The 27,882-nt window shown below is 44.0% G+C and overlaps 1 protein-coding gene across 5 annotated transcripts; it reads right to left on the reverse strand.

Moving 5' to 3' along the window:
• Positions 1-1,169: 1,169 nt before the first annotated feature.
• Positions 1,170-24,476, reverse strand: ZKSCAN5 (zinc finger with KRAB and SCAN domains 5). Of its 5 annotated transcripts, none has more exons than XM_047714608.1 (7): positions 24,456-24,476; positions 22,705-23,221; positions 18,766-18,904; positions 12,966-13,048; positions 12,551-12,686; positions 4,990-5,598; positions 1,170-2,840 (listed from the first exon to the last, which is right to left on the reverse strand). In XM_047714608.1, exons 2-7 carry the CDS (start codon positions 23,116-23,118, stop codon positions 1,726-1,728), a joined length of 2,496 nt encoding a protein of 831 aa, XP_047570564.1. In that variant the 5' UTR covers positions 23,119-23,221; positions 24,456-24,476; the 3' UTR covers positions 1,170-1,725. The 5 variants fall into 5 exon arrangements, with proteins under 5 accessions (XP_047570564.1, XP_047570565.1, XP_047570563.1 ...); XM_047714609.1 differs by lacking the exon at positions 24,456-24,476 and adding an exon at positions 23,490-23,977 and having other exon boundaries at positions 12,551-12,683; positions 22,705-23,224; XM_047714607.1 differs by lacking the exon at positions 24,456-24,476 and adding an exon at positions 23,490-23,977 and having other exon boundaries at positions 22,705-23,224.
• Between the last annotated feature and the right edge of the window lie 3,406 nt (positions 24,477-27,882).

The following is a 27,882-nucleotide window of genomic DNA, read 5'->3' on the forward strand; positions in this document are numbered from 1 at the left end:
TGTGATTTGTTGGGGAAGTGCTCTTCAGGAAAATTTTTTTTTTTTTTTTTTTTTTTTTTTTTTTAAGCAAACCCTATGCCCAAAGTGAGGCTTGAACTCATGACCCCAAGATCAGGAGTCACATGCTCCCCCATCTGAGCCAGCCAGGAGTCCCTTCCAGAAAAAAAATGAAACAGGATAGAGAGAGGCAAGAACCAAGCATGGATGCAGTCTCAGATACAGTCTGGCCTGATCCACAAAGGAGAGTTCTGGAGCGTAAATGAACCACAGTTCTCCCCATCCCCAACTGAGACAGACCTAGTGAATCGGCCTTTTGTATCCCCATATCAATCAGCCGCTGGTTGGCAGGTATGGAGGACAGCTAACTCCTGGGAGGAATCTCCCATCATCTGAGGACAACTTTCCAGAGTCTCTAGAGAAGGGGGAGAGTTGTGAGTACTCAGCAGCCAAAACTCGGTGGCCGGGGGATGGGCGTGCCAGCTTGATAATGGGGATGTGGGCAGGGCACCAGTGTACAAAACATACAGTCAACAACTACTTATTGTTTATTGTAAGCCCACCAGTCAGGGGAAGCAGTTCCCAGAAGCACACTCTCCCTGTCTCTAGAAAAGAGGCTCAAATTAACCCTCTTATCCATGTCATCTTCCCCCCACGACCTTCCCACAAAGCAGGGCTAACCAGAAGTTGTCCTTTCTGCTCCCAATTACGGTTTACTTTCAAATCCAACAGTAATCCAAACTGACACTTATTCTATACACCATTATCCTAGGGAGGAGGTCTATCTCCAGAGCAACTGGGTATTGCAACACATCCTCCTTGGACCAAGATTCTTAACTTAATTTGGTCCAAGTCCTTCCATGGACCCAGTTGCCCGCCATCTTGTGGGTGACAGACTCAAAACCAGCCCACAGTTTGGCCTATTTTTTTTTCTCTCTTCCCAAGGCCCCCCTCTCTTCTCCTTAAGATGTGACTGACCAACAGTTTCTCTCCTAAATTTACACACTTAACTCCTCTTGCTACCAGCTACCTTTGATGCTAGTAGAATCAAAACAAAAAAACAAGGTAGAAAATGTTTCATGGAGAAGTCAGAGGCCAAATAATGCAACAGGAACACATACCATCCAGCCTCTGAACCCCAATTTTGCCAGAATATAAATACCTTAAGTCGATTTCTTTTCAAAGCCTTTAATACTCAAGATGGGCATAACAGCTGGAGCATTCTAGTGGCTGCAATCCTCGTTTCTAGAAAAGGTTCGTTGCTGAGATACCAAAACAGAAATCATGCTGAAGAGTTCTCTCTTCCTTTCACTGTGCTCTTCCCTGAATAAGCTGTCAAACAAGGCAGAAACTACAAATAAAGCTTATTTCTACTGCATTCATGAGGTTTTTCTCAGTGTGAGCTGAGATGCAACCAAAGAATGAGTGCCACCTGAAGGCTCTCCTTCATCCACCGTATCCATGGGTTCTCTCTTGTCTAGATTCTTAAGCATGAAGATGCTAACAAAAGCATTTCTCAATGAGGAAAGCAAATAGGTATCTACTCACTGTGGGTTCCCCAGTGTCCCTAAGTTCTAACTGAAGTATTTCAACCAATCTGTAGGTTTGATGGTTACACTGGAGAGAATGCTAGAAGTTATTACATTCATGATAGGAGTAGGGTTTCTCTTAGGAAGGCTTCTCTAAAATTGAGTAAGAGCTGTTCTACAACAGAAATATCTATACACTTCAAGTATTTTGGGGATCTGTCCTCTCATGACTTCTCAGATGTTTGAAGAGGCTACAACTCCAACTGAAACTCATTCCACATTCTTTGCACTGAAAGGGTTTCTCACCAGTATGGATTCTCTGATGCTGATTAAGATGGGATTTCAGAGTGAAGCCTCTGCCACACTCATTGCATTGATGAGATTTCATGTTGGAGTAAGTTTTTTGATGTTGTTTTACGTGGGAACACTGGCCAGCGCTTTCTCTACATATATCACATTTATGGGTCTTCTCTGCACTGTGAGTTCTGTAATGCTGAATAAGGTCTGCACTATAACTAAAGGCTTTGCCACAGATATCACACTTATAAGGCTGCTCTTGTAACTCAATCTTCTTATCTTCAATCACGGTCAGGTTCCAACTATATGCTTCCTCACAAATGCCATTTCTTTCATTTCTCTGACCCATATGGAGCACCTGATGTTCAATGAGGCTAACGTACTGAAAAAAGATTTCTCCACACTCATGACACTGATGGGATTTCTCTCTAGAGTGGAGTCTCAGATGCCCCGCAAGGTGGGACCGCCTGCCAAAGCCTTTCCCGCACTCATTACACTTAAAGGGTCTCTCCCCACTGTGCACGCTCTGATGCTGAACGAGATGGGACCTCACCCTGAACGCTTTCCCACACAAGTGACAGGTGTAGGGCTTCTCGCCAGTGTGGACGCGCTGATGCTGAGTGAGATGCACACGCTGACTGTAGCTTTTCCCACATTCATCACACCTAAAGGGCTTCTCCCCCGTGTGTATTCGTTGATGTTGAATCAGATGTGCACTCTGAATAAAGCTTTTTCCGCATTCATTACATTTATGTGGTCTCTCTCCTGTGGCTGATTTTTTGTGCACATATGTGACTTCATTGAAATTTATCCTCTTTGAAGAGGGCTGTCCTAGTATCTCCTTCCTGGGAATTCCCTGCTTTCTATCCAACTGGCCTGGCTGTTCATGGCCCTCTCCAAAATCTTGACCTTCAGAAACATTTCTTTGGATTCTTCCTGATAGTTCCACATCTGCTTCTGAAAATTCTGAAATTTTCTTAATATTCAATTTTATATTCTTACTTCTTTTGTCATTGCCTGAAAGAATAAAGAGGAAATGCAAATGTCACCAGTTTTTGTGGGTTTTTTTTTTTAAGATTTTATTTATTTGAGAGAGAGAGTGGGAGAGAGAGAGAGCACAAGCAGGGGGAGGGTCAGGCAGAGGAAGGAGCAGACTCCCAGCTGAGTAGAGAGCCCGACGTGGGGCTCAATCCCAGGACCCTGAGATCATGACCTGAGCCAAAGGCAGATGCTTAACCAACTGAGCCACCCAGGCTCCCCTGTCACTAGTTCTTTTACCGAACAAAGATAAACTATTGGGAGAAAGAGGATAATCCGGTGAAACCATGATGTGATGGCAGTAACCAAGGGAGGGGATGCCTGTTTGCAACTGAAGCCAGCAGGAGTGAAAAGAAACTCTGGTATTTGTCTAGTGAAAAGAATGAGATGAAGAGGCTCACTGGTCAGGTGGGGAGAGTGCCCGAGGAGGAGGAGTAGCACGCTTCTGTCATACAGAATGTGAGTTGGGCAGACAGAATGAGACAGAACAAAAACACAGCTGGATGGGATGAGAGCAGAAAAGAACAAAAAGATGGGAAGCAAAGGACTATGGGGGGAGATACCGAGTTGCAGAGTTGGAAGGGAACCTGATCAGGATCCATGACAAAAGAGAAATGAGCCAGTAAAAACTACTGTCAAGAGGGCTGCGGGGGATGTTAATCAATCACTGCTCTCTCTCTCTCTCTTTTTTTTTTTTTTAAAGATTTTATTTATTTATTCGACAGAGATCACAAGTAGGCAGAGAGGCAGGCAGAGAGAGAGAAGGAAGCAAGCTCCATGTTGAGCAGAGAGCCCGATGCAGGACTTGATCCCAGGACCCCGGGATCATGACCTGAGCCGAAGGCAGAGGCTTAACCCACTGAGCCACCCAGGCGCCCCAATAAATAAAATCTTTAAAAAAAAAAAAAAAAAGACCCGTAAAAATGTTTTTTTGACCTTTCATTCACTAATCCCCTTCTGGGCATCTATAAGGAAATAATCCTAAATATATATATTTTTTAATTATCAGGACAAAAGCAAAAAACAATTCGAAGTTCAACTGAGGAACAGTTAAGTGTTGCCGTCTCCACACAACGGCAGGTTGTCAGAGATAACAGGAGGGCCGAGCCATACGGACAAAGTGTGTCTAATATTTAGCTGTGCCCTCTGAGTACACCTATAGAAAAATAAGCTTATGAAAAAAAAGACAGAAGGAATACACAACATAATAACAGTTCTATTAGTCAGGATGGTGGGACCGTGGATCCGTCTGCTTTCTTTCCTCCAACTTCCTGGTCTAGTATTATTTTATCATTTTCAAATAAAATGTGAGTTAGCAAAACGAGAAAAGGGGAAAGAGAAAAGCAAGCATGCGGGAGAGCCAAAAATCCTCATTTACTACAAAAGAAAGGCTAGAGATAATGTTTAAAATCGGGAAGTCGGGCAATAGCCGTATGATTGACAGAGAAGGAATTACCGGGGGCGCCTGGGTGGCTCTGTCAGTTAAGCGTCTGCCTTCAGTCCAGGTCATAATCCTAGGGTCCGGGGATCAAGCCCCACATTGGGCTCCCCTCCCTGCTTGGCGGGGAACATGCCTCTCCCTCTCCCCAACCCCTGCTCCTGCTCTATCTCCCTCTCAAATAAATAAATAAAATCTTAAAAAAAAAAAAAATAGGGAATTACCAGAAGAAACAGGTAAGAAAGCTGAGAGCAGGGGTGCCTGGGTGGCTCTGTGAGTTAAAGCCTCTGCCTTCAGCTCGGGTAACGATCCCAGGAGCCTGGGATCACATCGGGCTCTCTGCTCAGCGGGGAGCCTGCTTCCCTTCCCCTCTCTCTGCCTGCCTCTCTGACTACTTGCGATCTCTCTCCGTCAAATAAATAAATAAAATCTTTAAAAAAAAAAAGAAAGAAAGAAAGAAAGAAAGCTGAAAGCAGGTACCTCTGGGAAGAGGGAAGCTGGGGAGGGCAGAGGGCATAGGTTTGCCCACTCACTGGACTCATTAAAGTATCAAACAATAAAACGGACTGTGATCTCTGCCCCTCCTTAGCTACTGCTCCCAGTAGCACAACCTGTCTGTCCTGTTGCTCTAAGCTCATAAAACCATTTTCGCCTCCACCTATTCTCCAAACACAAACCCCTGATACATACATCTTTGGGATTTCTCTCTGTAGTGGCGTTTCAGGTGCTCGATCAGATGGGAGTGCCGACCGAAGTTTTTCCCGCACTCGGTACAGCCATACGGTCTCTCTCCGCTGTGCACGCTGTGATGCTGGACGAGGTGTGAGCTCACACGGAAGGCTTTTCCGCACACCTGACACTTGTAAGGTTTCTCGCCAGTGTGGACTCGCTGGTGCTGAGTCAGGTGCACGCGCTGATTGTAGCTTTTCCCACATTCACTACACTTGAACGGTTTTTCTCCAGTGTGGATTCGCCGATGCTGAATGAAGTTTGAGGCTTGAAGGAAAAATTTACCACAATCGTTACATTTATGACCTCTCTCACCACTTGTGTTTTGCTTACGTTGAACGTCCGCGATGGCACTGAGATCTCTTTTCTGGGAAGGGTTCTGCCTTGACTTCCCCGATGCAGGGTTTACCTGCCACCTCTCTACCATGCTGTGAAGGTCACTAACTTCTCCAAACCCTTGACTCTGGGGAACATTTCTTTCAGGGCTTCCTGACGTCATCCAGTGGGGTTCAACGTCATCAGAAATCTGCTTAATGGCGAGTTCCACGTTGTCATGCCCAGATTCATTATCTGAAGTAATAGAAGGAAAACGGATTAGCTATTTCCCATACGGGAAGAAACAAAATGACTGAAGGACATGGGTAATTATGAAGCCGACATGTGCTAGCACCGCAGCACTTGGCAAAGGAGGCTTTATGCTCCAGGGAGGGGAAAAGAATCCTCTGGCGGAAACAGACAGGCTGGGGACGGAAGCGCTGGCAAGAATGCATCAAACGGATGAAACTGGGAGAGCAATCCTTCTACTTAATGAAGGTGACACCCTCCTGGTGGCGTATGTAACAGGACCTATCTGTGCCCACCTGTGCAACAGTAAACCTTCTTCATAAAATGTGGTATTGGATGGACGGGGGTATAGCTCAGTGGTAGAGCATTTGACTGCATAAAATGTGGTATTGGGTTGTGCAGCTAACCCAATCTTCACCTCCTTCTTCCTGTTCATTTACAGCATGGAGAAGAAAGATGATCTTTCCAGCTTTTTTAATCCCCAAAGAATCTGTTTGGTATGAATTAGTCTAAAGGAAAAAAGGCATTCTTACTATACCCAGGGAAGAATCTAGTACTGTTAAGAGCTAGCTTAATACCTAATAGTCATTGATGACTCAGACGCTGGAGAGAAGACAATCACCTCCCTATGTAACCCGATCGGCAACCCACATTTTACTTGAAGCATGGACATTTATTATGCTTTGCAGAGATAAATCTTCAGTAGTTAAAAATAGGGACTATCGGGGCGCCTGGGTGGCTCAGTGGATTAAGCCGCTGCCTTCGGCTCAGGTCATGATCTCAGGGTCCTGGGATCGAGCCCCGCATCGGGCTCTCTGCTCAGCAGGGAACCTGCTTCCTCCTCTCTCTCTGCCTGCCTCTCTGCCTGCTTGTGATCTCTCTCTGTCAAATAAATAAAAATTAAAAAAAAAAAAAAATAGGGACTATCAGTGGCACCTGGGTGGCTCAGTGGGTTAAAGCCTCCGCCTTTGGCTTAGGTCATTATCCCAGAGTCCTGGGATCGAGCCCCACATCAGCTCTCTGCTCAGCAGGGAGCCTGCTTCCTCCTTTCTCTCTGCCTGTCTCTCTGCCTACTTGTGATCTGTCAAATAAATAAATAAAATCTTTAAAAAAAATAGCGACTATTATTTTTTATATGCTAGAGAGAGACAGAGAGACAAGGGCCTATTGAGAACTTTCTAATAAGATTTTTCTTTTGGTAAACAGAAAAGTTGTTTTCAAATATTACAGAATAATGGTAATGAGAGATACCATTTGCTAAGTGCTGCTATGGACTAGACCCATAAATTTTATGGTATTTAATCCTAACAATGACCTTTTGAGGTAGATACTATTACTAACCTTTTTTTCATAGTGAGAAGTTGTAATTCTTATACCATCAAGAAAACTTGAATTTTAATTTCTTAAAACTCTTTTTACTTCTCTTCCTAAAAGACATCTTAATAGTAGAAACAAACATATATGCAAAAAGAATGGTTTTTTTCCTCCCCCATTTAGGTAAGCAGGTAATCTTCCTGTCATCACAGGCTTTCTTTTTCTCTTTTATTCACATCTGCTTATGCCCATACATTCTATTCTTACCAGAATTCTCTCCCATTCAACCAGTCAAAAAAGCACATGGTTTTCTTTTTCCAGGGATGAATTCAAAGGAAAAAAAAAAAAATCAGATTAGCCCAATGCACCTCTCTTCGTTCTATTAACAACTGCCTTTTTCTAGAGAAAGTGATTATATAGGTTATCACACCAATGGGTTCAGATTTACTTTTTTTCCTCTTTCCCCTCCTCTTTACCACAGACACGACAAACTTTCTATTGATGTTCTTGGTTTATCTGTACATCTGACAGAGGACTATGCTGCTCGCTCAAGGCTCTGCCCAGCTAGTTAGTAATACAATGGTGGGGGCAGAGGAGATAAAAACAAATCAGGCAGACTTGATGCTTTAAATATTCAGGCCCTTCAACCTCACTGTTGCCCTGTCTGGCATTCTATGTTCCCACAGTTGGCTCCTTTCCCCACTCATTTTTCTCATCAGCGATGTCAAAATATCTCCATCGTGGCTTCCAAGATATACCACTGTTACTTTAAAATTCCAGTACTGGGCGCCTGGGTGGCTCAGTGGGTTAAGCCGCTGCCTTCGGCTTAGGTCATGATCTCAGGGTCCTGGGATCGAGTCCCGCATCGGGCTCTCTGCTCAGCAGGGAGCCTGCTTCCCTTCCTCTCTCTCTGCCTGCCTCTCTGCCTACTTGTGATCTCTGTCTGTCAAATAAATAAATAAAATCTTTAAAAAAATAAAAAATAAAAAAATAAAAAATAAATAAAATTCCAGTACTGTATGGTACGTTATCACTTTTTGCAAAAACGTGTGTATACAGAATATGCCTAGAGATACAATCCAGAAACTGGTAATAGTCAACAGAAGACTGAGGACTGGGGTAGGTGACTCAGTTTTTTACTTTAGACCCATTTATACTATTTGAATGTTTTACTATGTGTACGTATGGCCTTTTTTTTTTTTTTAAAGATTTTATTTATTTGACAGACAGAAATCACAAGTAGGCAGAGAGGCAGGCATAGAGAGAGATAGAGGCAGAAGCAGGCTTCCTGCTGAGCAGCAAGCCCAATACGGGGCTCGATCCCAGGACCCTGAGAGGTAGAGGCTTTAACCCACTGACCCTCCCAGGTGCCCCTACGGCCTCTTTCAAACCAAAGTTCGCCAATGTATTCGAACCTCTACTCTGCCACCTACTTCATCACCTGCTCGTTCTCAACAGGTGACTGTCTCCTATTTCAAAGAAAGGCAAAGCTCCTTGAACATCCTATAGCCACAACCAGAAACTTGCTGGCTGCCTTCCTCCGTCATCCTCCCATCATCTCATGGGGGAAGAGCTGTCTCCGTGGCCAAAGGCCAAGCCTCGCTCCTGGACCCTGGATCTCCCAATGTCATCCTGTTTTTGAGGGACCACCCTCATCAATGATCTCCTCTTCCTTGCCCCAACATTTCAACTCAGTCTTTACTAGTTCTTTTCCAGTAGCATTTAAGTCTGCTTAGAACTCTCCCAATGAAAAAGAGAACATACAGAGGCACCTGGGTGGCTCGGTCAGTTAACCAGCTGACTCTTTAATTTTGGCTCAGATCATGATCTCAGGGTCGTGAAATCAAGCTCCGTGGCTCAGTGAGGAGTCTGCTGGAGATTCTCTCTCTTCCTTCTCCCTCTGCCCCTCCCAATAAAAAAGAAAGAAAGAAAAAAGAGAACATACAAAACCAAGCTATCCACCTAAGCCATGTACTCTTACAGTGATAAGCCCTCTTTCTCATTAACTTCACAATGTTCTTGAAGGTTTATGTGATAGCCTTCTCAAAATCCTCTCCTTTGCTATCTTAATAGAAACTGTCTCTTGTTCCCCAGCATCCTGGACACCCCAATGAAATGGCTATCTCCAGGATATATCTGTTGTTTTAAAACTCTCTTTCTGAATCTGACGGATACTTATAAAACCCTGGCCTCCTCCTTTTTTTTTTTTTAAGATTTTATTTATTTAAGACAGAAGCAAGAAAGAGAGCATGAGCAGGGGGAGACGCAGAAGGAGAGGGAGAAGCAGGCTGTCCACTGAGCAGGGAACCTGACACAGGGCTTGATCCCGGGACCACTGGATCATGACCTAAGCCAAAGGCAGACCCTTAACCAAATGAGCCACATAGGCACCCCAAATCTTGACCTTCTCAATGCTGTTAAGAACACAAAGGCATGAAAATAATCTAATGTGGCCTTCCCAGAGAAGATAAGGGGCAGAAATACTCTAATGTGTTCTTAATGTAGGAGTACACTAGAGTTGTAAAGAGCTTGTAATGAACAGATGGATTTAAAAAAAAAAAAAAGGGGGCGCCTGGGTGGCTCAGTGGGTTAAGCCGCTGCCTTCGGCTCAGGTCATGATCTCAGGGTCCTGGGATCGAGCCCCGCATCGGGCTCTCTGCTCAGCAGGGAGCCTGCTTCCTCCTCTCTCTCTGCCTGCCTCTGTCTGCTTGTGATCTCTGTCAAATAAATAAATAAAATCTTTAAAAAAAAAAAAAAATCAGGGCGCCTGGGTGGCTCAGTGGGTTAAGCCGCTGCCTTCGGCTCAGGTCATGATCTCAGGGTCCTGGGATCGAGCCCCGCATCGGGCTCGCTGCTCAGCGGGGAGCCTGCTTCCCTCTCTCTCTCTCTCTGCCTGCCTCTCTGTCTACTTGTGATCTCTCTCTGTCAAATAAATAAATAAAATCTTTAAAAAAAAAAATCAGAAAGTACTTACAACTGCTTGGAAAACAATATAAAGAAAAACTGTGCCAAGTACTGAAAGTCTGAAACCCATTAAATGCCTGCAAAATAACTGAAAAAAAAGAAAACGATTATCATATGGTTTCACTTATTTGTGGAGCATAACAAATAGCATGGAGGACAAGGGGAGTTAGGAGAAGGGAGTTGAGGGAAATTGGAAGGGGAGGTGAACCATGAGAGACTATGGACTCTGAAAAACAACCTGAGGGGTTTAAAGGGGCGGAGGTTGGGAGGTTGGGGGAACCAGGTGGTGGGTATTAGAGAGGGCACGGATTGCATGGAGCACTGGGCGTGGTGCAAAAACAATGAATACTGTTATGCTGAAAATAAATTTAAAAAAAAAGAAAAAAAAAAAGAAAACGATACTACCAGACTGAAATGTGAAATTTGAGGTATTTGAAATTCATTTAAAAAGAGAATGAAGGGGCGCCTGGGTGGCTCAGTCATTAAGCATCTGCCTTCGGCTCAGGTCATGATCCCAGGATCCTGGGATGGAGCCTCGCATCAGGCTCGCTGCTCAGCAGGAAGCCTGCTTCCCCCTCTCCCACTCCCCCTGCTTGTGTTCCCTCTCTTGCTGTGTCTCTCTCTATCAAATAAATGAAATCTTAAAAAAATAAAAATAAAAAAATAAAAAGAGAATGAAGAAGTATCTGCATTGCATATAACATTTGTGCTGCATAAGTAATCCCTTGAGATGAATCACCATCACTAAGATCCCTATAAGATAAAGCCGCAGAGGGCACGTACAAGCAAATCAAAGAAAAGGAAATCTAGTATGTATCACTAGTAGTAAAAGAAACGGAGAATTTCAGAGAGGAGGAGTCAATTTTTTTTTTAAATAAAAGCCTATAAGTGAACTAAAACTCTTACAACAATGTAAGCTGGTATAAATGCTTAAAAGAAATATGGCTGGCTTAGAGAAGCACAAGACTTTTGATCTTGGAGTGGGCTGGAGCCCCACGCTGGGTATAGAGACTAATTAAATAAATAAGCTTTTTAAAAAAAGACAGAGATTTGACATTATATGTGTATTTCACCTGAAGTCTACCAGAGTGCTTAGTATGTAGTGGCTCTTCTAAGAGAATTCGTTCGAAAGAAGATAAAAGCTATAAGCTCCAAAATTTTGGTGCTGAGATCAGCATTTATACAGTGAGAGATTTTTTATAAATGCTCCAGGCATGAAATTGAATAATAGTTTGCAGGATCATAATTTGGAAACAAGCTCAAAATCTCATTTGGGGCACAAAATTTCAAGAAGGAATGGAAGATGTAAAATAGAGGTGGCAAAGCGGATGTCATGAAAGAGGCACCCGTGATCTGAGAATGATGATGGAGTGAACAACCAGCCACCCATGCACTGGGGAAAGGGGAGATCCTCCAATAACACAATCGCCCCTTGAACAACACGAGTTTGAACCGCACAGGTCCACTGACACGTGAATTTCCTTTGATACATACAATCCCATAAATGCATTTCTTCATCCTTACGATTTTTTTTTTTAAGATTATTTATTTATTTATTTATTTATTTGACAGAGAGAGATCACAAGTAGACAGAGAGGCAAGCAGAGAGAGAGAGGAGGAAGCAGGCTCCCTGCTGAGCAGAGAGCCCGATGCGGGACTCGATCCCAGGACCCCGAGATCATGACCCGAGCCGAAGGCAGCGGCTCAACCCACTGAGCCACCCAGGCGCCCCATCCTTACGATTTTAATAACACTTCCTTTTCTCTAGCTTACTTTCATGTAAGATCACAGTATATAACATATATATAAACTATGTGTTACTCGGTTTTATGATTTTTTAAAATTTTTAAAATTTATTATTTACTTTCATTTTTTATAAATTTTTATAAATTTTTTGGCTTTATGTTACCAGAAGGCTTCAGCTCAACAGTAGGCTATGACTAGTTAAGTTTTGGCGGAGTGAAAAGTTATACTCAGGGGGCGCCTGGGTGGCTCAGTGGGTTAAAGCCTCTGCCTTCGGCTCAGGTCAAGGTCTCAGGGTCCTAGGATCGAGCCCTGCATCGAGCCCTGCATCGGGCTCTCTGCTCAGCGGGGAGCCTGCTTCCCTTCCTCTCTCTCTGCCTGCCTCTCTGCCTACTTGTGATCTTTGTCTGTCAAATAAATAAATAAAAATCTTTTAAAAAAAAAGTTATTCTCAGACTTTCGACTGTGTGGGGGGTTGGCGCCCTTGGCCCCATGTTGCTCAAAGGTCAAATGTACTCTAATAAGCAGTTATTCAGCAAAGTCTGAGATGCCTTCACAGATGAGAATTATTCAGTTAGGAATTATTCAATGTGTCAAGGAACAGAATACAATTAACTACTACGAATCTATTAAAACCCAAGCCTGTCAGCTCTGAGCTCTTTTATCCTAACGCACTAAAATGAGAACATTTGCTGGACTGCAAATACTATCCCCCAAGTATTATCAGACTTCACTGATACCCTGATGATGATGATGGAAATAATCAGAATAAGCTGAATAAGAAAAAAAAGGGAATGTCAATTTACTCTTTCACAGAAAAAAAAAATAAGCGAAGTACAGTAATTAAGTCACATACATGCTTTTATATGATGTGCCAGAAATACTCTTTATAACAAAGTTAAGATGTCCTAATCCATGCAGATGAAATCATTCTTACCCATGGAAGTAATACTCCCAAATTTCTCCTTCCTGTCATCCCTATAGAGGGACTTCTGGGACTGGTCCAAATGTCCCCATTCCTCCAGGATGAAGGATACAGCCACATCAGCCACATCTTCAATTTTCACCAACTTCTGAAACACGAGATCACCACTAAATTCCCATTCCCTATGTTCAAATTTGGAGTGAGGGGAAGAAGTGGGAGCATGAAGGTTAAAAACAGAAGGAGGGTCTGTGCTTCAAAGAGGAGAGGGAAGCACTGGGTAGAAGGGAAAGCAGCATTCAAGTAGGAACCCCAGCTGGGCCCGGTCTGCAGTGAGAGACAGAACTCCTGATGGATATTCAGGATTAGGGTGGCTACTTGTCCAAGAACAGACATGGGTCCTCACTGCGGGCATGGGACGCCGGCTCACCTGGGACCCAGCCGAGAGAAGTGAGTCTGTCAGCTCCTGGCTGTCCTTCAGGGGAAGGGAAGGAACTTGGAGAGCAGGTAGGGCTGATGGGGGAGAAAAAGAGGCGTCAGTGAGAATATCTTTGTCCAGTTCCGACTGCCATCATGGTCTACTTTCGCTCAAGAATCCACGATGGCGCCTTGCCACGGCAAGGCCGAATTTTTCTGCTTGGCTCTCAAGGCCCTCCACGTTGTGGCTCCTCCCCCACCAACTACACTCACTCTTCCCCCACAAAAACTAGACTCCCTGCTGTAGTCAGTCAGGCTAATCCCTGCTGGGGACCTCAAGACTGTGCCATTCACTTGTAAAGGATGCGATTTGCTCCGCCAAGGTTAAATCTCAACATCTCAAAGAACGACCAGTCCCACAGCTTCCACGAGACTGAAGTGCTATGGAGAGCCCAGGATTTCCCAAACTTTAATGTGCACACAAATCACATGGAGGTCTTTGGTACAGGACAGATACGGCTCAGCCGTTCTGCAGCGGCCTCCATATCCTGCGCCTCTAACAAAGCCATGTGATTCTGGTGCTGCTCCTTGAGCCACATTTTGACAAGCAAAGTCTTAGTCCACGTTCTCTTCCGTCCAAAAGCTACCATGGTTGATGGAGAGTCAGCCAATTAGTAAAGCACTAAGTCTACATTGTGTGTTATAAGAACAGGAAGATAAAACAATTATTGCCTTCCAAAAACTTTACTGTCTAGTAGGGAGAGCAGACATGTGAGCCTCACTTACTTCCAGCACAGGGTAAATGGTAATATACTTGAAATTCACTCAAGTTCCCACAGGAGCCTGGAAGCAGGAGCACCTCCAGAGCAGCAGGAGGTGGGAGCATCAGGAAAGCCTTTCCACAGAATGTGACTCTGGTAAGCAGGGTTGGGGTGGGGTTGGGGGGATGAGGGTGCTTTCTGAGCAGAGTGAATTGCGTGTGCAATGTCTAGAGGGTCTGTTGGTGACCTTCTGACCCCTGCTGTCACCTCTGCTTGTTCCTTGTCTGAGACTGGGGCTGCATACGATCTCATGGTCTATGTATGCCCTGATTGGGACAAATCCACCTGGTATTAATCTTTAATCTCATAGTTTCCCTGGTCCTAAAGATGTATGTCCTTATGTAGTTTGCTTCTCTCTAAGGACTAGGAAGTAATCAACAATGACACAAAAAGAGATAATGGTTAGAGACGAAAGCCAGAAACAGAGAGGGCAGAGACAGCAGCTGAATCCAGGAGTGTGGCTACAGAGTCAAAAAAGACTCCAAGAGGGACGCCTGGGTGGCTCAGTTGGTTAAGCAGCTGCCTTCGGCTCAGGTCATGATCCCAGCGTCCTGGGATCGAGTCCCGCATCGGGCTCCTTGCTCGTCAGGGAACCTGCTTCTCCCTCTGCCTCTGCCTGCCATTCTGTCTGCCTGTGCTCGCTCTCTCTCCCTCGCTCTCTCTGACAAATAAATAAATAAAATCTTTAAAAAAAAAAAAAAAAAAGACTCCAAGAAAGGGATGAATAGGGGCACCTGGGTGGCTCAGTGGGTTGGGCCTCTGCCTTCAGCTAGGGTTGTGATCTCAGGGTCCTGGGATTGAGCCCCGCATCGGGCTCTCTGCTTGGCAGGGAGCCTGCTTCCCCCTCTCTCTGCCTGCCTCTCTGCCTACTTGTGATCTCTGTCAAATAAATAAATAAAATCTTAATAAAAAAATAGAAGGGATGAATATAGTTTGTACTTAAACAGTAATTTTGATTTTGAGTATAGACTACCTTCCAATTACAACTACAATAATTAAAATAATTATACTCCAGACAATTCCACTTATTTTATGAAGTTCCTATAAAACCTTTTGTTTCTTCAGCTTTTTATCAAATGACTTTGCCCCTCCCATGCTGGAATTAGTTCCAGAGACAGAAAACCTGCCATCGGTGCTATTAAAGGCATGAGGAATGCAGCCTTCCCCAGTGTGTGGAAATCAAAAACCGAAACAAATACAAAACAAACCTCATAATTTTGTTGGAAGAAAGAATCTGGCTGGGTCCAGCTAACAAAGTGGAAAAGAGAAGCAGCACCTAGGCACAGGAGAGAGTAGCCTGGCGTGATGACACTCTGGCAGTGGAGGGAAGAGGACAGGAGTGTACTTGGAAGGGCCTGATGGAAAAGCAAAGGCAGCACAACTAGGAATCGGGTAAAAGGATAAATGCAGAACTGGATTTTGCTGGGGTTAGAATCCCAGCTCTGTCACTAAGAGCTCCGTGACCTTGAATGAATTACCTAACCTGACCAGGCCTCAGCTTCTTAATTTCTAACATGAGGATAACAGTAGTACCTATTACACTGGATTAGTGTGGGCATTAGCCCTTGGTATGCCAACTAAGTATATTAGACACAATTTGGGATTTGGGGTTTCTTTTCTGAACAGTGTTAACTATTTTATTTTTTTTTTAAAGATTTTATTTATTTATTTGACAGAGAGAGATCACAAGTAGACAGAGAGGCAGGCAGAGACAGAGAAAGAGAGAGGGAAGCAGGCTCCCCGCCGAGCAGAGAGCCCGATGGGGGACTCGATCCCAGGACCCTGAGATCATGACCTGAGCCGAAGGCAGCGGCTTAACCCACTGAGCCACCCAGGCGCCCCCAGTGTTAACTATTTTAAAGGCTGGAATTACATGACTTTTATTCCTTTAGAGGTCTTCTGAAGAACAAAAAGAAAATTTATTTTAGTATTATTAAAGAATAGAATATGACTCATTCTGTCTCGTAATTTCTATATGGGTCCACTGGACTCTTCTACACATGGAGGGGACATTTTGAGATCTGAGTGACTGTATTTTTCCCGTATCACAAAACATTTTCCTAATTCATCGTACTAAGAATTACTGCATGTTTCCTAATCATTATTCATTAATTATTCCCAATGATAGCGAAATAACTAAAATAGTAAGAAAACAGGAGAATAAAGGAAATACTGAGGATAATGATATAAGAGTGAAATAAGTGATCATTCTTCACTAGTCTCCAAGTATTAAATTCACTGCCCAGAGTTTTGAAGTTTCATCTTCAAGAAGGTATAAGACTGCTGATGCTTGCTCTTAGCTTTCATTGAGTATAGCTGTGAATTCAGAATTCATTTTCCACCCCATTGGCAAAGACAATTTGCAGCTGAAGACACTTCACTATTACTAGATGAGTAAGACACCATGAAGAGACAGAGCAGGGCCTTCTACACAATAACGATGAAACTGAACCCAAAGGGCAAATCTTCAAAGGACTCTACAAATAATATCAGAGGTAAATTTTCTCAAACGTAAGAATCGACGACAAACACTATTTCTAATTTCAAAAAGGAAATATGGTTTTGTAGCAACATGGACGGGACTGGAAGAGATTACGCTGAGTGAAATAAGTCAAGCAGAGAGAGTCAATTATCATATGGTTTCACTTATTTGTGGAGCATAACAAATAGCATGGAGGACAAGGGGAGATGGAGAGGAGAAGGGAGTTGAGGGAAATTGGAAGGGGAGGTGAACCATGAGAGACTATGGACTCTGAAAAACGATCTGAGAATTTTGAAGGGGTGGGGGGTGGGAGGTTGGGGGCACCAGGTGGTGGGTATTGTAGAGGGCACGGATTGCATGGAGCACTGGGTGTGGTGCAAAAATAATGAATACTGTTATGCTGAAAAAAATAAAAAAATTTAAAAAAAAAAAAAGGAAATATGACATTCTCATCCACTGAATTATTCAACAGGAAAGACGTCATCAGGCAAGATTTTGCAACAAGATTATGGACCATCTCACTTTGCAAAAGGGACAGTTTTCATTTTTCTAAAGGGAAAAGGGACAGTACTAGGTGACAGAATTCTTTCATTTTTTTATGTTTCTATTACCAAAATGTACTTGATATAAAGAGGTTTAGTTCTTATTAAAATTTCCTTGAGAATTATTTTTTATTATCCTTTCTTTTGTAAATTATTCATAAAATAAAATATATAATATATATAATAAAATAATATAATAATAAAATAAAATAAAAGGGTCCCTTGGCCCCAGATGGTAAACAGCAAAAACTATTTTCTCTGGTACACTGAGGGCTTAATGATTCCTACACGTAAAGCACTTGGGACAGTTGCTGATGCCCAATAAACACTATATTATTGCTGCTGCTCCAACTTTTGTTATTATTACCACAGTGAAAGGAAAGCTGGAAAAGACCGGAGCCATGGGGCATGCAAAATGGAAGGGCTGACCCCTCAGGGGAGAACACAAGAAAGCCTGCGGCCAAACCTGGAACACATGTTTGTGATACCTTCTCCACAATTCTGAAATCCCCAAGTGCTAAATACCAAAGAAGGCCTTCCTCGCATTAAGTTAGGCTCTGAATCAATTTGGCAGCAAAACCTGACCAGAGCTTTTGTAGCAACATGGACGGGACTGGAAGAGATTATGCTGAGTGAAATAAGTCAAGCAGAGAGAGTCAATGATCATATGGTTTCACTTATTTGTGGAGCATAACAAAGAGCATGGAGAACAAGGGGAGTTAGAGAGGAGAAGGCAGTTGGGGGAAATTGGAAGGGGAGGTGAAACGTGAGACTATGGACTCTGAAAAACAATCTGAGGGGTTTGAAGCGGCGAGGGGTGGGAGGTTGGGGGAACCAGGTGGTGGGTATTAGAGAGGGCACGGATTGTATGGAGCACTGGGTGTGGTGCAAAAACAATGAATACTGTTATGCTGAAAATTTAAAAAAAAAAAAAAAAGAACTGATGTGAAGCTCTTGAAAGTTTTTATTTAATCTACTTACTGCAAAGCTGCATACATTTCACTGCCGAAATATTAATGTGTGTCACTGTGGAGTCCCACCTCAAATCCTGTTGGTACTGTACTATATGGTATATAAATCATATTCCCATATTCCCTTAATCTGAAAATTTCTGGCTTCTAAAATATATCTGATAGCAAGAGTTTCGGATTAGGGTTAGAGACCTGTGGACATCTGCCATCATAAATAAGACTCATCAGTTCACTTTCCTTCCGTCATGTGTCTAATACAAGTTAATAGAATTGAGTGGGGGGGCAAGGGAGGAGAGAGAGAGAACAGTCACTCTACAGGTCACTGTGAAGCCCTGCTTGAAAATAAGATTTCAAGGTGAACGACTGAGGAGCCAGAAAGGAACACAGTCAGGAACTGGAGAGCTGTTCTTACGAAAGCAGTAAGACTACAAAATCGACGAGTTAGAGCCAGAAAACTGTCGTAAAACAAGTACGACACTTTCGTAAAGGACTTCTGCAGGTCTTCTGACAGCCTCCGCACTTAGAGCTGTCATCATCATGGCAGCTTTCTTTTTTTTTTTTTTAAGATTTTATTTATTTATTTGTCAGAGAGAGAGAGAGAGAGAGAGCGCGAGCACAGGCAGACAGAGTGGCAGGCAGAGGCAGAGGGAGAAGCAGGCTCCCCACAGAACAAGGAGCCCAATGTGGGACTCGATCCCAGGACGCTGCGATCATGACCTGAGCCGAAGGCAGCTGCTTAACCAACTGAGCCACCCAGGCGTCCCATCATGACAGCTTTCGAACGGGGCTACATTCACTGCTAGCCATCCTACAAGGTGACCTCTCTCTGAATGCCCAGGACTCGATGCCAGGTCCCCAGCCCTTCCCAAGCTCCCGAACCTGCTGACTGCAGAGAGGCTATCCAGTCCAAAGTCTCTTTCCCACAATTACCGCTTACCCACGTGGCCTGACCACCCACTTCTAGCCATATCTGCTCCACCAAATCTCACGTCCTCACCATTTTCCTCCAGGAGATGAGGCTTCTGTGGCTCTTGTTCAGACTGGGGGTCCACGGACAGGAGCTGGTGGCTGAGGGACTCCTGTACAACGCCAGGTGGCACCATCTTCTGAGGAAGCCCTTCGGGACACACCACGATCTAACAAGCACAATCACACTGATCAGCACGTTGCAGAGAGGGCTGTGGAAGAATCCAGTAAATTCCCACTCTTCCAAATATTTTTGGAAAATATTTTTGCCAAATATTTTTTTTATTTTTTATTTTTTTTTAATTTGACAGAGAGATCACAAGCAGGCAGAGAGGCAGGCAGAGAGAGAGGAGGAAGCAGGCTCCCCGAGAGAGCAGAGAGCCCGATGCGGGGCTCGATCCCAGGACTCTGAGACCATGACCTGAGCCGAAGGCAGCGGCTTAACCCACTGAGCCACCCAGGCGCCCCATATTTTTGCCAAATATTTAATGTGTATCTACAATGAGCCAGGCAAACTGACTACACAGTGGCTTAATAAACACAGTTTCTTTCTAGGTGAAGATGACTTCCATTAAGCTTGTTCACACACAAATAAATACATAATTACAAACTGCTAATGGTTAGAAAGGAGAAGAAAGTAGTGCCTTAAGACAGAACTGATGAGGGGCGCCTGGGTGGCTCAGTGGGTTAGGCCGCTGCCTTCGGCTCAGGTCATGATGTCAGGGTCCTGGGATCGAGCCCCGCATCGGGCTCTCTGCTCAGCGGGGAGCCTGCTTCCCCCTCTCTCTCTCTGCCTGGTCTCTGCCTACTTGTGATCTCTGTCTCTCAAATAAATAAATAAATAGAATCTTAAAAAAAAAAAATCCCCTCTATGGGCCTCAAATCCCTACTACCAACAAGAAATTAATTTTCTCTGTGTCCCTGCCAAAGACAGGCTGCATATCACAATGAGAGAGGTAAATGTACACAGTGACTGTCAATCCTGTCTCAAAAATCCGTTTTGTTTTTCACTGTATTTTTCAATATTATTATTTTAAAAAGTAGGGAAAAGCTTGTTTGTTAATGTCCCAAATTAGGCTTAAAAAAGGAATAACCAGAGGTCACCATGAACCTTTACTTTCTGTCCTGATGGAGGCAATAGAAAGGTTCAGACATTCCCATCTGGAGGATAATCATTCAGTATAGCAAAGGGTCTGGCTGAGGGTCTGTAGCAATTCCCTCTTGCTGCCCACCTGCATCATGGAGGGAATTATACCAGCTGAAGAGCCTGAGGATGTTCTGTAATGTTGAAGTACCCCTCACCCAAATATAAAGAATAATGAGACTGGGACCTTACAATGAAGTGCAATGGCTCTCAAAAATGAGGGAGGGGGGCCTGGATGGCTCAGTCAGTTAAGTGTCTGACTTTGGCTCAGGTCATGATCTCAGCATCCTGCATCCTGAGATCAAGCCCTATGTCAGGCTCCCCGCTCAACAGGGAACTGGGTTATCCTTCCTCCTCCCTCTGCCCCTGCACTTTCTCTCTCTCAAATAAATCTTAAAAAAAAAAGAAAGAAAGAAAGAAAGAAAAGAAAAAGAAAAAATGAGGGAAATTCTCCACCTAACTTCAAACTCTTGTGACCTAAGGTCTCACAATTTTTGTTTCTTCACTAAAAAAATAATAATAATAATAATAATTAATTAATTAATTAAAGTTTAAGAAAGTGTGACCCTAGCAACAAGAAGGTAGAGGGTCAGGTTATAAATGAGTAAGACAAGAAGAGGGGCGCCTGGGTGGCTCAGTCAGTTAAGCGTCTGCCTTCGGCTCAGGTCATGATCCCAGGATTCTGGGATCAAGCCCAGCATTGGGCTCCCTGCTCAACAGAAAGCTTGCTTCTCGATCTCCCTCTGCCTGCAGCTCTGCCTACTTGTGGTCTCTCTCTCTGTCAAGTAAATACGTTAAGTTAACGAAAAAAAAATAGATAAGAAAATGTAACAACATAAAGATATTGATCCTCTCTAAATTAATACATGATTTACTGCAAAACCCCCCTCCCATGCCAAAAAACACCAACAGGATTTTTGGAGTGGTGAAAACTAAAGTAAGTAATTCTAAAGTTCATCAGGAAAAAAGAAAATATTGAACAAAATTTGGAACGGGGTAGGGTAGCCCGATCAATACCAAAACACTTTGCAGAGCTCAAATAATTAAAACACTCAAACATTTACAGATAATAAGGTCAATAAAACAGATTTAAAAGACCATAAATACACCCAAATACATACAGAAATTTGGTATGTAATAAAGACAGCATTTTAATCAGAGAGGAAAAAAGGGATTACTATACAAGTTTGCTGGGACAACTGGATAGACATCTGGGGAAAGAAAGTTATAACCAGCAAACACTGTGCACCAAAACAATAAATAAATAAAAATTTAAAAACTGAGAAGAGACTATTAGAAAATTTTCTTATAATACTGTAGTGGAGAAGACCATTCTAAGTATGGCACAAAATCCAGAAACCATAAATTAAAAGATATAAATGGACTACCTAAAAATTAAAAACCCTGCAAAACAAAAATCTCCATGAGCAAAGACCAACAATAAAGTGGAAAAATAAACTTGCAACTCAGATGACAGACACAGCGCTTACCATTTTCAAATAGATAAATAATGTAAACACATAATGCACAAAAAAGGGTACACACATAGGCTGCCTGGCTGGCTCAGTCAGTGAGCATGTGACTCTTGATCTCAGGGTTGTGAGTTCAAGCCCCACACTGGGTGTAGAGGCTACTTTAAAAAAAAAAAAAAAAAGGGTACACACATAGCCCTTTAAAATATATTGTGGTCAAACTCACCCATAATATGAGAAATGCATACTAAAATCACACAGTAATGGAATATTGCATCTTTCAGATAAGCAATAACAAAAAGTTGGATAACATCACATCATCAGGCTGTGAGCAAAAATTTCTCTCGGATCCTGCAGGAGGGAGTAAAAACTGGTATAAGCTCTACCAAGGGCAATCCGTCAACAGCTGTCAAAATTACAAATGCAGGGGCGCCTGGGTGGCTCAGTTGTTAAGTGTCTGCCTTGTGCTCAGGTCATGATCCCAGGGTCCTGGGATCAAGCCCCGAATCAGGCTCCCTGCTCAGCAGGAAGCCTGCTTCTCCCTCTCCTGCTCCCCTGCTTGTGTTCCCTCTCTCCCTGTGTCTCTGTCAAATGAATAAATATAATCTTTAAGAAAAAAAATCACAAATGCATACGCCCTCTGAGCCAACAATCGGACTTCCTCTAAGCATTTATTCTATAATTAATGATGTACGTAAAAGTCACTGCAGCAAAGTTTGTTATAGTAAAAGTTCAGAAACAAAAGGAATGACTTAAATGGCCTTCAACAGGAGTTAAAATTCTGGTACATCCATCCACGCAGTGAAATATAACACAGTTTCAGAGACTGAGGCAGCATTGTTTGCACGAACATGGAACAAACCAAGATGTAAGAAAAAAGCAAAAGGCAGAAGTGCACAGTGATTTAAAAACACCTATGCTTTCTTAAAACACATCACCTACATGTGTGCTCATATATACACAGTAGAAAGTCTCTCTCTGTAAGGATGTACATGTATTGGGCGACAGTGGCTACCTCTGAAGAGGATTAGGTAGCTGGGGACTTAGGGGCGAGAGGAAACTTACTTTTCATAACAACCTTATGCACCTTTTGAATTTTGCATCATGTCATTCAAAAAACAGATACAGTAATTTTAAAAAGAAATAAAATCGCTGACTGTCTTCTCCAGGTTAACACAGTGGATACTGCTTCTCTTTGCTGGAGTGGCAGGAAATCTCCACAGTGTACCTAATCCCAGGAGAACAAAAGAATATGGATGAAGGACCAGAGCGCAAAGGATCTCACCCCTGCTCAGCAGCACCTAACTCTCTTCCTCTCCTTCCTCACTGCACCAATGTCTCCCCTTTCGCTCACCTGTTGTCTGCGTTCGTCCAGTTCTCTCTGTATATTTTCTACCACAGCCACAGCCTCTTCTCCACTTTCCGGGTGATGTTCTCTCACCCAGGTCTGAAACTCTTCAGGGAGGATGGTCAGGAACTGCTCCAGCACCAACAGCTCCAGGATCTGCTCCTTGGTGTGCAGCTCGGGCCTCAGCCACTCGCAGCACAGCACCCGGAGCTGGCTCAGGGCCTCCCGGGGACCCGAGGCCTCATGATACTGGAAGTGCCTGAAGCGCTGGTAAAAAGTCTGAAACACTGGAGGGTTGTACTCCTGCATCCACGTGCAGTCTTCTTCTTCCACCTTCACTATTAGAAGGTCTTCTTGCTCCTGTGAAGTCTCGGCTGGAGGGTCTAAGTCTATAACTTCCCCAGACTCTGTCATTATCATTCCAACTCAGAGGGATGTCTCTCCAGGTTAGCCGGGTTACACAGATCAAATCTGTTTTCTGCTCTTTAAGATCTTCTGAAGGGTACTTCCGTGAGTGTGCAACCTACTGATATATTGGAAATCATTATTAGCAGAGAGATGACAAAGAGGTCATTGGTACTAAAGATGACAACTCAACAGTGCAATTTACTTTAAAATACAGACTATAAGACAGCCGTCACTCCGCCCATAAAATTACTACCAATAGAGAACATTTCCAACATTTAAACAATGTAAAGAAAAGCAATAAAAACCTGACATCAGGCCTAGCCGAATACAATTTTAATGGTGAGGAACATTACATTTCATATAAATAATAGGACAAGACTTACTAACTAGTCCAGACGCAGTCTCTGCTTGTCTCTATCACAAGCCAAACTTCAGTCAAAACAGGGGTCAAAAACATTACAGCGGTCAAAAGGGGTCTTGTCCTTCATGCCACAAGAGCATGACAGACCAAGAGGAGACTTCATTGGTCCCGAAGAGAAGCACAGTTATAAGTACAGGCTTGGACCTGGAGTCTTCGGGATCGCCCCTGACCCCATAGTCACAGACACCGGGCCGATCAAGGTTAGAGACGGGACCCCCGTCTGGACACAAAGCCCATCCCCTTTCCTCCAGGCACCAGTCCCGGGAAGCTCTCCCGGAGACCAAGCTCCCGCAGCCACGCTCGGAAAGACAGGTTTTTTTCCCACAAACGGAAAGAAAACCGAAGCCGACACTTCGCAACACTTCCTCGCCGGAAGTAAGCAAGTCCAAGCTTTCCCGGTCCAACGGGGTCGAGCCATCAATCCCACCGCCGAAAGCACTTCCGAGTCCTCTCTAGGAATCCCGGAGGTCCTCTCCTCGCAGCGGGCGGGAGGGCCCGCCCCAGACCCCGCCCCGGAGGGGCTGTGGGCCAATCGGCGGGGAGTTTGAGGTGCTCCGGGACGCGGCCGTTCCCCGCCCACCGAGCCGCAGGTTCAGCGCCGCTAGAGCTGGGAGGGAAGGGATCCTGCTTCGGTCCACCCGAGCCCAAACACATTTAAACAGCCCAGGCTCCCCCAATTTCCTTGGAATGGGGGCAAGGGACCGGGCTTAGCTGTCCGGACTGGTTGCTAAGGCAACAGTTTAGCTAATGTCTGATTGGCCATAGAACTTGTGCTCCTCCACCTCCAACGCTCTGCGCCCCACTTCGAAGTAGGTTCGCCCCTTCCTGAGTGCCCGCAACCCTAATTTCTCTTCAATTTCAAATCCTTCGTGTTTTTTTTCTCCTGAATTCTCGCCCCTCTCCGCACCCCGTCTCCAGACACACCCACCTCTTCACCACCGCTGTGCTCAAGGGGCCGAAATCTCCGACGTCAGAGGGGGAGTCCAGAAGCCTACAACTCCCAGCAAGCCCCGCGCGGGCCATGCCCGCTAGCCAATAGGTCCGCAGTTCTCTTTGCAGCCTCGGTCTCGAGAGCCTATCAGAACGTGGGAGGGCAAGGAGGCGTTTCCTCGAGCGCCTCCGCCGGGAAGGCAGATTATGGGGTAGTGGGTTGCTCTCCAGACTTGGGGGTAACGGAGTCTGGAGCAATACGTTTCTGCGGAGTAGAGGACTCGTCTGTGCAGCGGTTCTTAGCCAAAGGATGCACTTCTTAATAACCTCTCGTTTGTGTATATGTTTACAAACGCCTAAATTGACACTGCGATATGTCTGGTGGGTTATAGGATTTGTGTGGTTTCACTTTTTACATGTACTTTGCGTACGTTCACTTTTAAACACTGAGCCTTTGAGCCATTCAAAATTATCTTGGTGTATGGTGTAAAGTATAGATCGAACTCTGTCTTTTTCCAAATCGCTACCCAGTTGTCTCATCATTTATGAGAAAGTGTCTTCACCTCCCATAGATTTGTGATGCTGCCTTTATCGAACCCTAAATCCTCGTGCTTTGTGGTCTGTTTCTAGATTTTCTACTCTGGTGCAATGATCTGTCCCTGTGATGATATGATATTTTAATTTATTGAGGATTAATACTTGGTTTTTTTTTTTAAGATTTTATTTATTTATTTGACAGAGAGAGATCACAAGCAGGCAGAGAGGCAGGCAGAGAGACAGGAGGAAGCAGGCTCCCTGCTGAGCAGAGAGCCCGATGCGGGACTCGATCCCAGGACTCCAAGATCATGACCTGAGCCGAAGGCCGCGGCTTAACCCACTGAGCCACCCAGGCGCCCTAATACTTGGTTTTAATCTCCCTTTTTAAGATTTTATTTATTTGGCACAGAGAGAGAGCACAAGCAGGGGGAGTGGCAGAGAGGAGGAGAAACCGGCTCCCTGCTGAGCAAGGAGCCCTAACCCAGGACTCTGGGATCATGACCTGAGTGGAAGGCAAACGCTTAACCGACTGAGCCATTCAGGCGCCCTTGGTTTTAATATCTCTGAGAGCAAATGTCCCCAGTTCGGTTTCTTCTTCAAAGTATTTTTGCTTCTTTAGTTCTTTTCCAAATTTAACTTTAGATTCAGTTTTTCTGGTTCCAGAGAGGTCTCTATTGGGATCAGTTTTAATTTATATTCACTTAGGGAGAATTGACATTCTTATGAAGTTGATTTTCCTATCCAAGAACATGGTATGTTTTTCCGTTTCTGGGGGGCAAAAAAAAAGCCTAATTTTGGATCCGTCAGGAGTGTTTGTTTTCTTCATGTATTTTGCACACAGTTTGTTATGTTCATTCCTAAGCATTTTATCTTTTTTGTTAATATTGTGAATTGTGTTGCTCTTGTTAAAGTGTGTCTGTTAGTTTTTGTTGCATAACAAACCACACCAAATTTAGTGACCTAAAAAAAGCAACAACTTATATTTTGCTTATGACTCTGGGCTAGCCATTTGGTCCACACTTAGCTGGGTGACTTTTCTGCTGGGTTCCTTTGGTCTGTGGTCTGCAGCGGGGGAGATAAGCACTTCTCCTTCTGGGGACTGGCTGGTTGTCAGTTGGAGTTCTAGAAGGCATGTGGGCCACATGTTTTCCATCACCTGGCAGCCTAACTTAGACTTGTTCACTTGGCGGTGGCAGGTTACAAAAGCAATAGGCCAGAAGTTGCGAAGGTTCTTGATCCTAGGGCTTGAAACTCAGTGTCACTTCTGCAACATTCTGTTGGTCAGATCAAGCCACAAGATCAGCCCAGATTCAAATGGTGGGAAAATAGACTCCACTTTTAGAAAGGAGGAACTGCGAAATGTATTCCTGTACTTTTTGTTTTACTTTTTTGGCCATTTTTGCAATATACCACAAGAAGATACTATCAAGAGGAGAGAAAAGGGTGATGATCCAGTTAGTACTGGAAATGGACTTTTTACATATAATCATCACAGCCTGCATGGCAGAGTAAAAGGTCTGGAAATCAATGCTGTAGGCACTTTGAATTTTGTCTTTATATTAAACCAGACCTTCAGAGAGCAGAATCTTAAATGACACTCTTTTTCTTCCTTCACAGAATTAGCTCTTTTGAATTTGTGCTTTGGGACTTGCCACCGGCTAACACTGAAAGGGCATTAAAATCCGTTAATTTTATTTACTTATTACAGAGATCTTCAGATACTGTCCACTATGTCACAGTGTCCTTTTCCTGGGCAGTCATGGGAAATTTATCTTCCCACTTGGTATCAAGAATAGCTGAATTTCTCCTAAGCTACTACTATTAATAGTTTGCTTTTACCCAAGACACACTGCATATCACATAACTGATCTTGTTTTCCTTTTGCTTTGGGTGCTGAGGCTTTTCAGGGCCAAATTGTGGGCAATCTTTTGCCAGTATGTAGGAGCTTACAGTGGGCCACTTGTAATCTCATTTTTTTTTAATTTTTTTATTTTTTTCAGCATAACAGTATTCATTATTTTTTCACCACACCCAGTGCTCCATGCAATCCGTGCCCTCTACAATACCCACCACCTGGTGCCCCCAACCTCCCACCCCCTGTAATCTCATTTTTACCCCTGGCCCCATTTATCCTTGCCCTACTTTTCAATTATTTTTCCAATTATTTTTTTTAAAGATTTTATTTATTTATTTGACAGAGAGAAATCACAAGTAGGCAGAGAGGCAGGCAGAGAGAGAGGAGGAAGCAGGCTCCCCGCTGAGCAGAAAGCCCGATGTGGGGCTCGAACCCAGGACCTGGGATCATGACCTGAGCCGAAGGCAGAGGCTTAACCCACTGAGCCACCCAGGCGCCCCATATTTTTCCAATTATTTTTTATTTTTTATTTTTTTTAAAGATTTTATTTATTTATTTGACAGAGAGAGATCACAAGTAGACGGAGAGGAAGGCAGAGAGAGAGAGAGAGAGAGAGGGAAGCAGGCTTCTTGCTGAGCAGAGAGCCCGATGTGGGACTCGATCCCAGGACCCTGAGATCATGACCTGAGCCGAAGGCAGCGGCTTAATCCACTGAGCCACCCAGGCGCCCCCCAATTATTTTTTAAAGGTGAGACAATATGTTGTGGTTAGAGCCCATAATCACACAACCCAGAGGCAGGAGCTGGTAGAACCTGACTGGTAATCACCTGGTGTGCAGACCACCTTGATGGGAGGGGAGGAAAAATGCTTGTACTGCTCTCACAGTACTTGCTATTGACTTCCAGATTCCATAATTAGTTATACAAATGGATATTTCGTGAAGCTAGGTTTGCCTATACTTGGGAATTTGCATTCTGTTCTTAATTCCTTTGCCCATCCTTGGCCACCTGGCCCTAGTGGAAGGCTTGTCTGG

Source organism: Lutra lutra, chromosome 18, assembly GCF_902655055.1.
Source record: "Lutra lutra chromosome 18, mLutLut1.2, whole genome shotgun sequence".
Lineage (NCBI taxonomy): Eukaryota > Metazoa > Chordata > Mammalia > Carnivora > Mustelidae > Lutra > Lutra lutra.